Raw genomic sequence first — 14,127 nt, 5'->3', positions numbered from 1 at the left:
GTCAAATGAGGAAATCAGGTGTTCGAAGGGGGCGTGGCCTCGTTATTACCTGAGGAGGAGGGGGAGGAGTCACCGTGTCATCATCGAGTTTTTGTCGTATTTAAAAATGTCGGTGATATTTTAATCTTGGTAGGAGGAAACTTCTCACTAACACTCGTGAATTATTTTACTCTCTGTGGACGGACGACTCTTCAATAAATAGCATCAAAGTTTTGCTCTGAATCTTTATTTTGATCCAAATCTAAATATTAAACCAGGAAGCAGAAATCTGCACTTTTCTACACGTTGATCTGAATAATGTGAGTAAAATATCAGATATTTTCTTTTAAAAAAGAAATGAATGAATAATTTCATATTTGGAAACAATGAAAAAGTTCACTAAAGTATTTTTAAAAAGTATCTGACGAATTATTTTTAAAAAAATGAAAAATGGTTAGTTTAATATCTGAAGAAAACAAATTAAATACTGAGAAAATATTAATAATCTTAGATTTTTCGTAAAATGTCTGATATAAAAAATAATCCTATGAAAATAAATCCTAAAAATATCTAAAAAAAATTTGGAAAATGACAGAAAAAAAAGATCAAAAATCCAAAAATCCAAATCCAATCCTGCATTATTTTAAAAAATATATATATATATATATAAAACATATTACTTAAATATTAAAAATTCTAAAATAACAAAAAAAGGAAAATATCTGAAAAAGAAAATGTACTAACTTTATTAAAATATTTGGGAAAAATAGAAAACTGACAAAAAATGATCACTTAAATCTGAACCTAAAATGTTAAATTTATATATTTTTAAATCCCCAATGTTTTCAGGTATTTTATATTTTATATGCTGATATCTGTCATCGCTCTGTTGGCTGGGATTTACCCTTTAATACAGAAAACTCTTTATTTATGTCCTGAATATCAAACTAAGCTCAGTCATCAATGTTTCAAGTCTGTATCTTATAAAAAATGGAACGCCTCAGATCCTCCTAGAACTTATTATTATTATTATTATTATTATTATTATTATACCTACTGGAGAAAAGAGAGGACAACAGGCAGCGGTCTGATCTGTTTTATTGCCGTTAAAAGCTGATCTCTGGACACAAACACTTGTTCCACATTTACAGGAGACAGAAGAGGAAACCACAGCGTGGAGAAGTGATGCGACCACACTGCCCTCTAGTGGCCGGAGTGTGTCACTGTAAAGATCAGCAGGAATCTAAATGTCATGTTATTTAAGTTTATCAGCTAAACATGCAAAACCCTTAAATGTGGAAAAGAGGAAAAGCAGCAGAAACCTTTAAAATAGGAGAAGATTTTTGTTTCTGTAGTTCAGTCAGAGTGAGTCCTCCTTTCATTTCTCTAGATCTAAACTGTTGGTTTAAAAGATTACTTTTTTATATTCTAGCCCTGTTTTTACACATCCTGGTGTGTGAGTGACTGGTAGGTAGTAAAAGTGTTGGAACTGGTCCAGTAGATCACCTCAGCCAGCAGACACCAAACGGGCTGCAATGGCTGCAACGTGATCCTTTGGGACAACTGCACCTGATCACAGTAGGTCCACTAAAAGAGCTTGTTCGATCCACTGACAGGCTCAGAGTGTTATTCTAAGTGTGTGACAGCATCATGGAAAGGATCCCTACAGAGAGAGACCTGGAAGATCCTTTTGGTTTAACCACAAACAGCACACACACCAGACTACATTCACTAAAACAGGGATTTTAGAGAACAGGACACAGGAGCTGCTGCTCTGCTGCTGCCTCCATCAGTCAGTGTGTTTGTGTTACTGTGTGTTACACACTTATTGTATTGATCTCAACTAACCATTAAAACCACAGAAGTCACACAACAACACAAACAAACTAACTGATGGAGGCAGCAGAAGACCAGCAACTGATGCGTTCTATGAGCTAAAATCCCTGTTTTAGTGAATGTAGTCTGGTGTTAGGGTTAGAACGATATATGGTTAAACCAAAAGGATCTTCCAGGTCTCTCTCTCTGAGAGAAACACACACAATAAATAAAAACACTTTCAGTGGATCTACTGTGATCAGGTGCAGTCGTTAGTACCCAACAGTCATTGAGACTGACCAGGATGTGTAAAAACAGACTCTTTGAATCAACATTCTGCAGTAAAATCCAGCAAAAAGAAATAATAAATCTCTGTTTATATAATAAACCTCATCACACCAAAGAGCTCCAGCTATAATCACTACTTTAAATACGTCGTCAGTATGAGAGACTCAGATCATCGTGTAGTACCTTTGATTAAAAGTTGTCTTTTTTTACTTTTATAATGTGCAACAACAAAACTACATCTCCCATGAAGCATCTCCACGTGTTCTCATTACAGGATGAAACTCCCCAAAAGAAGTCCTGAATTCATTTAAAAACCCAGATTGGAGCGTGAGGACCTCAGCGGGTCCTGTGGCCCCTGATCCACAGCTGCTGGGTCCCACATATCAGTTCATTGATCCAGTAAAGGCCTGATGATCGGTTCCAGTCTAGTCCAGTCCTCCTGCTCTGGTCTTTGTCCCATGATGCTCTTCAGTCTAGGGAGCTGGTTTCCTTTAATTGATCCTCTATGAAGTCCAGCAGGAACACTTAAAGCGACGGCGCCTCATGATGGAAACATGAATCCAGTCATCCACTGAGGCCTGGTCACTCAACTGCACCGGAGATACGTCTTTAAAAACTTTCAGTAGCGTTGATGTCAGGAAGAACGAGTCCGATGATCGTTCCTGATGTGAGTGAACTGAAAAAATACTAAAGAATATTAAAAATACAGCCTGGTTAACATCACATAACAGGAAACACTGACGTTAGCCTGGTGGAGAAGCTAACGCTGACGTTAACCTGGTGGAGAAGCTAACGCTGACGTTAGCCTGGTGGATAAGCTAACGCTGACGTTAGCCTGTTGGCTGTTGTGCATCTCTCCTGGAATTTTATTTCACTTAAAGCAGATTTTGGACTCAACCTTTATATTAACTGGCTCACTTACTAGCTTCACGTTAGCTACTGAGTTATCTGGACAGTGCTAGCGAAAACTCTAAAGACTATCATCAGTGGAAATTAGGATGTGGATAACCTAGCTTAGCACAAAGACTGGGCTCAGGGGGACACTGTTAGCTAGCTATGTAGCGCTATCAAAAGAGGAAAATAACTTTCTCCTTTAACATCCAGCTAACATGTTGAGATGTGACCGGGCCTCCAGCTGAACCTCCTCACAAGAGATGTTTCAATCAAAGTTAATCAGCTTCAGTCCCGACGGCAACATTTGGTTTGAAAGAAATTCAAAATTCGCTGGTGAAAAGTGCAATTTTATATCCGACAGTTTTCTGATTTCAGTTTGTCCTGTTTGAGAAAAGAGAAATGATTCGACAGTTGATGCTTCTGAGATTAGATTTTTCCATCCAAGAGTCGTCCAGTTTCATCCTGCGTTCTCGCCGTCACGTCCTCCGTTCTTCTTCTTCTTCTTCTTCTTCTTCTTCTTCTCCTTCTTCTTCCGCTCCCTGACACTTTACTCACGATAATCACAACTGAGCTGAAACACAGAAGCGCCACACGTCACAGGACGTCGTCGCCGTTTTCCTGGACGGGCGTTCTGGTTTTGCGGCGGCGCGGCCTCAGCGTGCTGAAGCAGGACGAGGCGGTGAGGGCGATGCGGCTCAGGCCCACGTTCAGGCAGTGGACCTCGGAGGTGACCGGTACCTCGGAGAAGAGGGCGCGGTCCCGGGACAGCCGGGCCAAACCGCCGCCGCCTCCGCCGCCGCCACCTTCGCTGCTCTCGATGTCTTTGACGATGTTGAGGATCTCCTGACGCTCCGTCTGCCGCGTCGTCCCCCGGATGTTCAAAATGGCCGACACGTGTTTCTTCCTGCACAGAGACAGAAGAAGAAGAAGGACCGGACTTTAGATCCGCCTCAACACACCGTCATCCATCAGCTCATCTGGCATTTTCATTGATCCTAAATATGACATCATCAATAAGAAACGAGCCCGTGGGAATGAGTCTGACACGCTAACATGAAGTCACCTTCATTTACTGAAGCACTGAAGTAAATATAAAACCACCAATGTGGATGGGCATTATGGGTAAAATAAGCTTCCTTGGCTTCCTGCTCCAGATAGCCCCGGTGCTAACGACACGGTTAGCCCACTTTGGACTGTTAGCCTGGTTAGCATGGTTAGCCTGAAGCTAAGCGCTAATCTATCTGGTAGCTTTATGACCAGACTGAGTAGAGACATCGTGGCATCATTAGCATTAGCATTAGCATTAGCACAGCTAGCTGCTCTCCACTGATTCACTGGAGCTGCTTTATCCTGAGAGAGTTATAGTGATGTTTCCTCAGACCTCTGGAGGAGGAGGAGGAGGTGAAGGAGGAGGAGGAGGTGAAGGAGGAGGAGGAGGAGGAGGAGGAGGAGCAGGAGGAGGAGGTGAAGGAGGAGGTGAAGGAGGAGGTGAAGGAGGAGGAGGAGGAGGAGGTGAAGGAGGAGGTAGAGGTAGAGGTGAAGGAGGAGGAGGAGGAGGAGGAGGAGGTGAAGGAGGAGGTAGAGGTAGAGGTGAAGGAGGAGGTGAAGGAGGAGGAGGAGGTAGAGGTGAAGGAGGAGGAGGTGTATTTGTACCTGACGTCTGGAAACTCTCGGACCAGAACTCCGACCTCTATCTGGATGGAGGGGACGTCCTCCAGCTGGATGATCTCTGAGATGTGAGACAGAGCGCTGTCTAACCAGCTGGACGGAGACTCCTGACAGACAGACAGACAGACAGACAGACAGACAGGCAGGTATGATTTACGACCATCTGTGAACTCAATGTGGACAGCTGGGGGGGGGGGGTCTCACTGACCAGGTCTTTGAAGAGGACTTTGATCTGTTTGCCTTCGTCTCTGAGCCGGCCGGCCATCCTCTTCCTCATCTTCAGCGAGGTGCAGATGATTCTGCCTCGCATGACCGAGCGGAGGTACTCCATCACCACCCGCCGGTGGACCTCCGCCACCAGCAGCTGAGGGTGAGAGACACCGAGACAGACAGACAGACAGACAGGCAGGCAGGCAGACAGACAGACAGACGGGGGGGGGGGGTCACAATAAGTGAACTGATCTGACTGAAACAGAACAGAATAGAAATAGCTGTTATTTTGTTTTCTTCATAGCCACCAGACTCCATTGACAAAAACTGCAATTTTACCTCACAGAACATCAAATGAGATCAGTTACTTTGTTTGTGTTGTTTGTGACTTTGGTGTTTTAAGGGTCAGTTTGGAGCAAACACAACATCTGTGTGACACACAACAACAAAGACACACTGACTGATGGAGGCAGCAGCTCTAAAATCCCTGTTTTAGTGAATGTAGTCTGGTGTGTGTGCTGTTTGTGGTTAAACCAAAAGGATCTTCCAGGTCTCTCTCTGTAGGGATCCTTTCCATGATGCTGTCACACACTTAGAATAACACTCTGAGCCTGTCAGTGGATCAAACAAGCTCTTTTAGTGGACCTACTGTGATCAGGTGCAGTTGTCCCAAAGGATCACGTTGCAGCCCGTTTGGTGGCTGCCAAACATTAAAGGACACACCTGTGTCCACGTACTGTACCTTTAAGGTCACTGCAGGAGTGCGTACCTGGTACGGAGGACTGTCCATCCTGTGGTACTTCTTAAAGTCCTCTTTGATGACCGACTCAATCTGCTCGTACGGCTCCGCGTTACTCAGCCACTTCCTCTTCACCAGGCGCTCAAAGAAGGGCTGACAGACAGACAGACAGACAGACAGACAGACAGACAGACAGACAGACAGACAGACAGATCATTAATGTGAGCAGAGTTCCCTGGGTTTGGTCTCTCAGGTCGTCCTCGCCTACAGACGCAACTCAGGGCTGAAAATGTTCTGAGAAGTTTTCAGTTTTCACGTCGTCAGTGTGTGTGTGTGTGTGTGTGTGTGTGTGTGTTTCAGTGTCTGTGTGTGTGTGTCTGTGTGTGTGTGTCTGTGTGTGTGTGTGTGTGTGTGTGTGTGTGTGTGTGTGTGTGTGTGTTTCAGTGTCTGTGTGTGTGTGTCTGTGTGTGTGTGTCTGTGTGTGTGTGTGTGTGTGTGTTTCAGTGTCTGTGTGTGTGTGTGTGTGTGTGTGTGTGTGTGTTTCAGTGTGTGTATGTGTGTGTGTGTGTGTGTGTGTGTGTGTACCCTGATGTGCAGGTACAGCCTCTCTGATAAAACTCGGACTCCCTGCTGTACGATGTGATCCAGAGCTTTGTTGGCTCGGCGCAGAGAGTCCTCACTGACTGACGGGTCACACTGAGCGCAGCGCTGCACGAAGCCTCTGTCACACACACACACACACACACACACACACACACACACACACACACACACACACACACACACACACACACACACACACACACACACACACACACACACACACACACACACACACAGTAAAGTGACCAGCTGACTTGGACAGACAGACAGACTGGGGGACTGGATCGTCCCTGGTGTTGGTACCTGAATGGCGGGCAGCAGTTGACCAGGGCGATGGTCTTGGACACGTATCCGTCCTCGTTGTCTCCAAACATGCCGCTCTGCATCCCCTCGTGAAACATCTCCACCTTACGCTGGAAACTAAAGGAGGAGGATCGTCATAATCCAGACCAGCCCGGCCCTCCTCCACTTCGCTTAAGGCTGAACCAAACGTGCGTGTACCTGTACAGGAAGTCGGCGAGGCCGTTGAGGCTGCACTGAGCCACTCTGGAGCCCAGACTCCTGTTAATAGAGGCCGAGCGCTCCAGGTCGACCTGCAGCCGCTGAAACAACAAACACGGCCTTCAAGTATGAGCTGGCGTCCAGGGTAACACTGGTGTTTCTCCCCCTGGTCCTCTCTGCCCTCATCCTGGTGTCTTAATGACTGGTAGGTAGTAAAAGTGTTGGAACTGGTCCAGTAGATCACCAGAAATAGCTGTTATGCTGTTCTCTTCAACACACCAGACTCCATTCACAAAAACAGTGTTTTTACTGTTTCAGAACACAGGAGCTGCTGGTCTCCTGCTTCCTCGACCGGTTAGTTTGTCTGTGTTTTTATGTGACTTTGGTGTTTTAAAGGGTCTGTTTGGATCCAACACAACACACAATAACACAAACAAAGTAATTAATAGAGGCAGCAGCAGAGCAGCAGCTCCTGTGTCCTGTGAGCTAAAATCCCTGTTTTAGTGAATGTAGTCTGGTGTGTGTGCAGAGAGCGATATAACGGCTGTTTGTGGTTAAACCAAAAGGATCTTCCAGAAACACCAGAGACTTTAACAGAGGTGAGATTTAGCTTATTAAATACAAGTAATTCTATGTTCTTTTAAAGGGCACAATCAAGCATTTAGAAGAATATTTACTGAGCAGACTGATGCCACATGTCACAGTGTATTTGTAATGCCGGTACCTTACTAAGCTTTTAGAAAAGTAAATACACCACCACTTGTCAAGTAAAGGCCAGTGTTGACTGAAACTAATATTTCACATGAAGGGAAGCACTGTGTCAGTCTGAATGTGTAACATCTGAGCTACACACTACGTGTTTATTTCAACAGGGATCATGTGAATCAAATCTAAAAATCCATCAGAGTCGACATAATATGGATTTTTTTTTTTTAAATATCGGCTGCTCTCGCTGCCGGTGCGTTCAAGGACACTCTGTCCACCTCAGACTGTCCCTGTGTGTTCGTCTTGGTGCACTTCATTTGGCCACTAGAGGGCAGCTGCTTCAATGGAGAAGAGCGGTGTTAGAGTGTGTGTGTGTGTGTGTGTGTGTGTGTGTGTGTGTGTGTGTGTGAGAGATCAGGAAGTGCTCTGTGTTGACTTTGGCTGCAGTTGAAGGAAAGACTCAGAAAACAATCAGTGTACAAAACACAGCGGAATCCACCTTTATGTAACACTTCACTGATTCAATAACCTTTATTTAAAACAGACAGGAAACACTGATCAGAGCTGCGTTTGGTCTGCAGTAACCATGGTAACGGAGGCGTGTGTGTGTGTGTGTGTGGGGGGGGGTGCACCTGTATGACGGTCTTGGCCAGAGTGATCTGGTACTCCTCGATGTGCAGCGACTCCATCCACCTCTTCTCCTCCTCGTCCAGGACCTGGCTGAGCTCCGTGGTCACTTTGGCCTGCAGGGAGGAGCCGGCCGTCAAAACTAACGCACCTCAGGTTCACGCACAAGCAACAGGACGCCAGCGGATCATCGATCACTCATCGATCAATCGGCCAATCAGAAACACGCAGCGAGGGTGTAGCATGTAGCATTGAGCTAACTCCAGTGTGCTACGTGACAGACGTCTAAAACTAAACTCATTTCAAGATAAACACAAAGAAAACAACACGGTGTGTGATGGAGCTGCTCCAACCTCACAACAACTCTTCAACTTTAATCTCAGGGTTTTCTTGTAAATCTTTGTCTTCAATCTCAGAAACACTTTGCCTCCATTTTGTTTTCCCCTAAAGCGACTCTGAAGGTGACCAGCCTGGACAGCCTGGACAGCCTGGACAGACTGGACAGACTGGACAGCCTGGACAGCCTGGACAGCCTGGACAGCCTGGACAGGGTGGACAGACTGGACAGACTGGACAGACTGGACAGACTGGACAGCCTGGACAGCCTGGACAGCCTGGACAGACTGGACAGCCTGGACAGCCTGGACAGCCTGGACAGACTGGACAGACTGGACAGCCTGGACAGCCTGGACAGCCTGGACAGGGTGGACAGACTGGACAGACTGGACAGACTGGACAGACTGGACAGACTGGACAGACTGGACAGCCTGGACAGACTGGACAGACTGGACAGACTGGACAGACTGGACGTATCGTCTCAAAGTGTTCTCAATACAGCGTCCACTTAAACTGATGGTGACTAAAGTGTTCGTCCTCCTTCCTCTTCTCTCCTTTATTCATCTTATCGGGACACTCACCCGGACCGAGTTGAGACAGTCCAGCTCCAGTCTGTCCACAGTCTCTGAGGGAAGGAGGGGACTCAGCTGAGATCGGCTGAAGGGACTGGTGATGCACACGGTCCCCAGGACGTCTCTGAAACAACACACACACACACACACACACACACACACACACACAACAAACCGTCACTGGCTGCCACAATCATCGTCCCGCTTCACTCACACAATAACTAATTACTAGTATTAAAGGGTAATTAAAGGTGTATTTATTTTCCTAAAAGCTTTAAGTAGGAGTAGGAGTCTAAAAACACTGGTATTAGTCTCACACACCAGACTCCATTGACAAAAACAGTGATTTTAGCTCCCAGGACACAGGAGCTGCTGCTCTGCTGCTGCCTCCATCAGTCAGTGTGTTTGTGTTATTGTGGGACTTTGGGGTCTTTAAAGGTTTAGTTTGGATCCAACACAATATTTATATAACACACACTAACACCAGTACACTGAGCGACTGAGGCAGCAGGAGACTACGCTACACCGGTGTTGTGCAAGATAAAATCACTGTTTTTGTCAATGGAGTCTGGTGGCTTTGAAGACAGCGATTTAATGGCAGTTTCTGGTCAAACATAATTCTTACAGGTCTCCCTCAGGTGAGACAAAAAAGACTTAATTTAAAAAAAGGAACACTATTACATAAAGTAAAACATCCACTCAGTTAGTTTTGAATTTCCAGTCCAGAGCAGTAGATCTAAATCCACAGTTCCTGGAAATATTTGGTCTATTTGTGTGTGTGTGTACCTGTTGTATATGTTGTGCAGCCAGTCCAGCAGGGAGTAGATGTCAGTGATCTCCAGCTGGTTGTCAGTGATGGCCTCCAGTCGCCGAGCAACCGCCTGGTGGTAGCTCTGCACGTACACCTGACAGGTGAGAGGTGAAAGGTTAAAGGGTGATAGTAGTAGATTGTAAGTGTGTGACAGCATCATGGAAAGGATCCCTACAGAGAGAGACCTGGAAGATCCTTTTGGTTTAACCACAAACAGCACACACACCAGACTCCATTCACTAAAACAGGGATTTTAGAGAACAGGACACAGGAGCTGCTGCTCTGCTGCTGTTAGTTTGTGTTATCATGTGTTAAACACTTATTGTGGTGGATCTGAACTAAACCTTTAAAACTCTAACGTCACACAATAACACCAACAAACTACCTGATGGAGGCAGCAGCAGCTCCTCTGTTTTATAAAGGGAAAATTACTGGTTTTGTTAATGGAGCCTGGTGCCTGTGATGAAACGGATATAACAACTGTTTGTGGACGTCTTTTCCCCAGGTGGTTATCTGCTTCCTGTCTGTCTGTCTGTCTGTCCAGGTGTTATCTCACCTGGAAGGGCTGGTACTCTTCAGGGTAAATAGACACCACGTTCCTCTTGGCGGCCCCCAGGTCCTCCACCACCCGGGCTCGGAGCCGGTCCAGGTACCTGTCCAGCTCTCCGGCCGTGAACTCGGCTCTCTGTGGCAGCGAGCCGTCGGCGGCCTCCTCCACCGCCTCCTGCCACCGCTGCTTCAGGCGGCGAGGCCTCGGGCCCCCGGGGGCCGCGGCCTCGCTGAGGGTCCAGTCCCTGTCGGCCTGCTCCTCCTGCTGCAGCACCTGCACGGAGACAGACAGGTGAGGACCCACCTTTACTGTCCCACGGCCGTTTTACAGGTCATAGTGGAACACAGAGCAGTAAAATACTGCAGCGCTCCATCCCTGCTGTGACCATGGCTGTTACCATGGCAGCAGCAGTCCTCACCTGGACCACCAGGCCCAGGTTGGGCCCGGCCGTCGGACACCTCAGAGACTCCCTGACCACGGCCCACAGCTCCTTCTGCAGCTCCTCGTACAGCAGCTCCACGTCCTTGGCCTTCCTCCGCCCGCCGTCCTTGAGGCCGGGGCTGGTGGCGTCTTCCGGCTGCGGCGCGGCGCCCCGGTCTGCGGCGGTGGACTCGTTGCACTCCTGCTCCAGCTCCAGGATGTGACTGTCGGCCAGGAGGAGGTCCCGCTTCTTCACCAGCTGCAGGATCTCCAGGACTGGAGGAGACGGGGAGACGACACAGGCCAGACTGTCAGCAGTCAGCAAGCTACGAAGGCCGATTACCGCCAACGTGATGGAGAAAAAAGATCCTGCTTGTGCTTTTTTGATCCACTGACAGGCTCAGAGTGTTATTCTAAGTGTGTGACAGCATCATGGAAAGGATCCCTACAGATCCCTGTTTTAGTGAATGTAGTCTGGTGTGTGTGCTGTTTGTGGTTAAACCAAAAGGATCTTCCAGGTCTCTCTCTGTAGGGATCCTTTCCATGATGCTGTCACACACTTGGTGCTGCTGGCTGAGGTGATCTACTGGACCAGTTCCAACACTCTTAGTACCCACCAGTCATTCAGACACCAGGATGTGAACAGAAGAAGAAGAAACACCAGAGTTACCCTTTGAAGGTCAAATTCACAATGAAGCCTCTTCATTCTGACTGATTAGCATTAACAGCTGTTCATCAAAAGCCCCCCCCCCCCGGACTGGACAGCCCTCTGGAGGTGGGTTCGTTTGATTTGAACATCAAAGCGTCCCTCAGGGAGGCAGAGGGATGGAGCCAAAGTTTCCCACAGAATCACAGATCAGGTTTGTCTTCGTCTCTCAGGACGTCTGGAGGGTTTCAGCACATTGATATTCTGAACATTTAGCATGTGGAGGATTGTATTATTCATAAGACTTCACAGATCTAACCCCCCCAAACCCTCCCAATATATGCCGAATTATATATAAACAGCTCCTGTCTGCAGTGGACCCATGAACGTACAGATGAGCGTCACTGGATCACCGTGAGACTGAGGGAAACTTAAAAACAGACAGATTCTCTATGAGCTTCTGCAGCCTCGGTTTTCTCTGGTTTCTGAGCTGAGGTTTATTGAAGGTTTCCTCTCTGACGCTCTGACGTCATCGCTCTGACGTCATCGCTCTGACGTCATCGCTCTGACGTCATCGCTCTGACGTCAGCTCTGACGTCATCGCTCTGACGTCATCGCTCTGACGTCATCGCTCTGACGTCCTCTGGAGAAGCTTGTCACACCAACGTCTTTAATTCCTGGGATGTTCTGTATCATCGCAGCCAAAGCGCTCCGGGACGCTGAGCCTCCAGAGACTGCAGGGCTGGTCCGAGGTCAGCCGAGGCCCCTCAGGGAGGATCCTCCCTGACTGTCAGCGCCGTGATGTCAGCAGATGATGTCACAGCAGCACCTCCCACTGCAATGACATCATCCAGACTGACAGACGCCGCCCTGAGAGACCAGAGACAGAGACCAGAGACCAGAGACAGAGACCAGAGACAGAGACCAGAGACAGAGACCAGAGACCAGAGACCAGAGACCAGAGACAGAGACCAGAGACAGAGACCAGAGACCAGAGACAGAGACCAGAGACCAGAGACCAGAGACCAGAGACCAGAGACAGAGACCAGAGACAGAGACCAGAGACCAGAGACCAGAGACAGAGACCAGAGACCAGAGACCAGAGACCAGAGACAGAGACCAGAGACCAGAGACCAGAGACAGAGACCAGAGACCAGAGACAGAGACCAGAGACCAGAGACAGAGACCAGAGACCAGAGACAGAGACAGAGACCAGAGACCAGAGACCAGAGACCAGAGACAGAGACCAGAGACAGAGACCAGAGACCAGAGACAGAGACCAGAGACCACAGACCAGAGACCAGAGACAGAGACCAGAGACAGAGACCAGAGACCAGAGACCAGAGACAGAGACCAGAGACCAGAGACCAGAGACAGAGACCAGAGACAGAGACCAGAGACAGAGACAGAGACCAGAGACCAGAGACCAGAGACCAGAGACAGAGACCAGAGACAGAGACCAGAGACCAGAGACAGAGACCAGAGACCAGAGACAGAGACCAGAGACAGAGACCAGAGACCAGAGACCAGAGACAGAGACCAGAGACCAGAGACAGAGACCAGAGACAGAGACCAGAGACCAGAGACCAGAGACCAGAGACAGAGACCAGAGACCAGAGACCAGAGACAGAGACCAGAGACAGAGACCAGAGACCAGAGACCAGAGACCAGAGACAGAGACCAGAGACCAGAGACAGAGACCAGAGACCAGAGACAGAGACAGAGACAGAGACCAGAGACAGAGACCAGAGACAGAGACCAGAGACCAGAGACCAGAGACAGAGACCAGAGACAGAGACCAGAGACCAGAGACAGAGACCAGAGACAGAGACCAGAGACCAGAGACCAGAGACAGAGACCAGAGACCAGAGACAGAGACCAGAGACAGAGACCAGAGACAGAGACCAGAGACCAGAGACAGAGACAGAGACCAGAGACAGAGACCAGAGACCAGAGACAGAGACCAGAGACAGAGACCAGAGACCAGAGACAGAGACCAGAGACAGAGACCAGAGACCAGAGACAGAGACCAGAGACCAGAGACAGAGACCAGAGACAGAGACAGAGACCAGAGACAGAGACAGAGACCAGAGACAGAGACCAGAGACCAGAGACAGAGACCAGAGACCAGAGACAAGAGACAGAGACCAGAGACCAGAGACAGAGACCAGAGACCAGAGACCAGAGACCAGAGACCAGAGACAGAGACCAGAGACCAGAGACCAGAGACAGAGACCAGAGACAGAGACCAGAGACAGAGACCAGAGACCAGAGACCAGAGACAGAGACCAGAGACCAGAGACCAGAGAGATGTCCGACCGCTGCACGAAATCATCTCAAATTGAAATCTGACTCTTTTTTTTTTTTTTATGAAAAATGGAGGAAGTCACAAATATTGCTCCTAATCTGATCGATGGAAACTTGCTAACAAGAACATAACAAGTCTGCTGAATTATACATCAGCAGCTCCTGTCTGCAGTGGACTCATGGACACACAGACGACCGTCACTGGATCACTGACAGACTGAAGGAAACCTAAAAACAGACAGATTCTCTATGAGGTTCTGCAGCCTCTGTTTTCTGAGCTGGTTTCTGGAGGGACGTCAGGGACGATGACGTCCTCTGGAAGTGTCCCACTGAGGGACTTAACGTGACTTCATGCTTCAACGAGTCTGGAAATGTGAATTTGAAGGAACAACATGGCTGTAATGATTGAACATGTCAGAGGAAACATGATGCATCATAACGCTGCAGCAGCCAGAC

General features: G+C 47.9%; 1 protein-coding gene across 1 annotated transcript in view; it reads right to left on the bottom strand.

The window, feature by feature from the left end:
- Positions 1-1,060: 1,060 nt before the first annotated feature.
- The window catches only part of LOC139199763 (tumor necrosis factor alpha-induced protein 2-like), a 27,112-nt gene continuing 14,045 nt past the window's right edge, over positions 1,061-14,127 (bottom strand). Inside the window, exons 3-15 of the mRNA XM_070828912.1 lie at positions 10,717-10,994; positions 10,305-10,571; positions 9,724-9,842; positions 8,947-9,061; positions 8,035-8,145; positions 6,698-6,798; positions 6,500-6,616; positions 6,179-6,314; positions 5,624-5,746; positions 4,853-5,008; positions 4,630-4,751; positions 3,570-3,880; positions 1,061-3,505 (exon numbers count right to left, since the gene is read on the bottom strand). Of these exons, the coding sequence (XP_070685013.1) occupies positions 3,571-3,880; positions 4,630-4,751; positions 4,853-5,008; positions 5,624-5,746; positions 6,179-6,314; positions 6,500-6,616; positions 6,698-6,798; positions 8,035-8,145; positions 8,947-9,061; positions 9,724-9,842; positions 10,305-10,571; positions 10,717-10,994 (1,955 nt within the window). The 3' untranslated portion in view covers positions 1,061-3,505; position 3,570. The remainder of the gene's footprint in view (positions 3,506-3,569; positions 3,881-4,629; positions 4,752-4,852; positions 5,009-5,623; positions 5,747-6,178; positions 6,315-6,499; positions 6,617-6,697; positions 6,799-8,034; positions 8,146-8,946; positions 9,062-9,723; positions 9,843-10,304; positions 10,572-10,716; positions 10,995-14,127) is intronic.

Source organism: Pempheris klunzingeri, chromosome 4 (genome assembly GCF_042242105.1).
Source record: "Pempheris klunzingeri isolate RE-2024b chromosome 4, fPemKlu1.hap1, whole genome shotgun sequence".
Classification (NCBI taxonomy): domain Eukaryota; kingdom Metazoa; phylum Chordata; class Actinopteri; order Acropomatiformes; family Pempheridae; genus Pempheris; species Pempheris klunzingeri.
The sequence above is the reverse complement of the archived record's forward strand: the minus strand, read 5'-3'. Positions and strand labels throughout refer to the sequence as shown.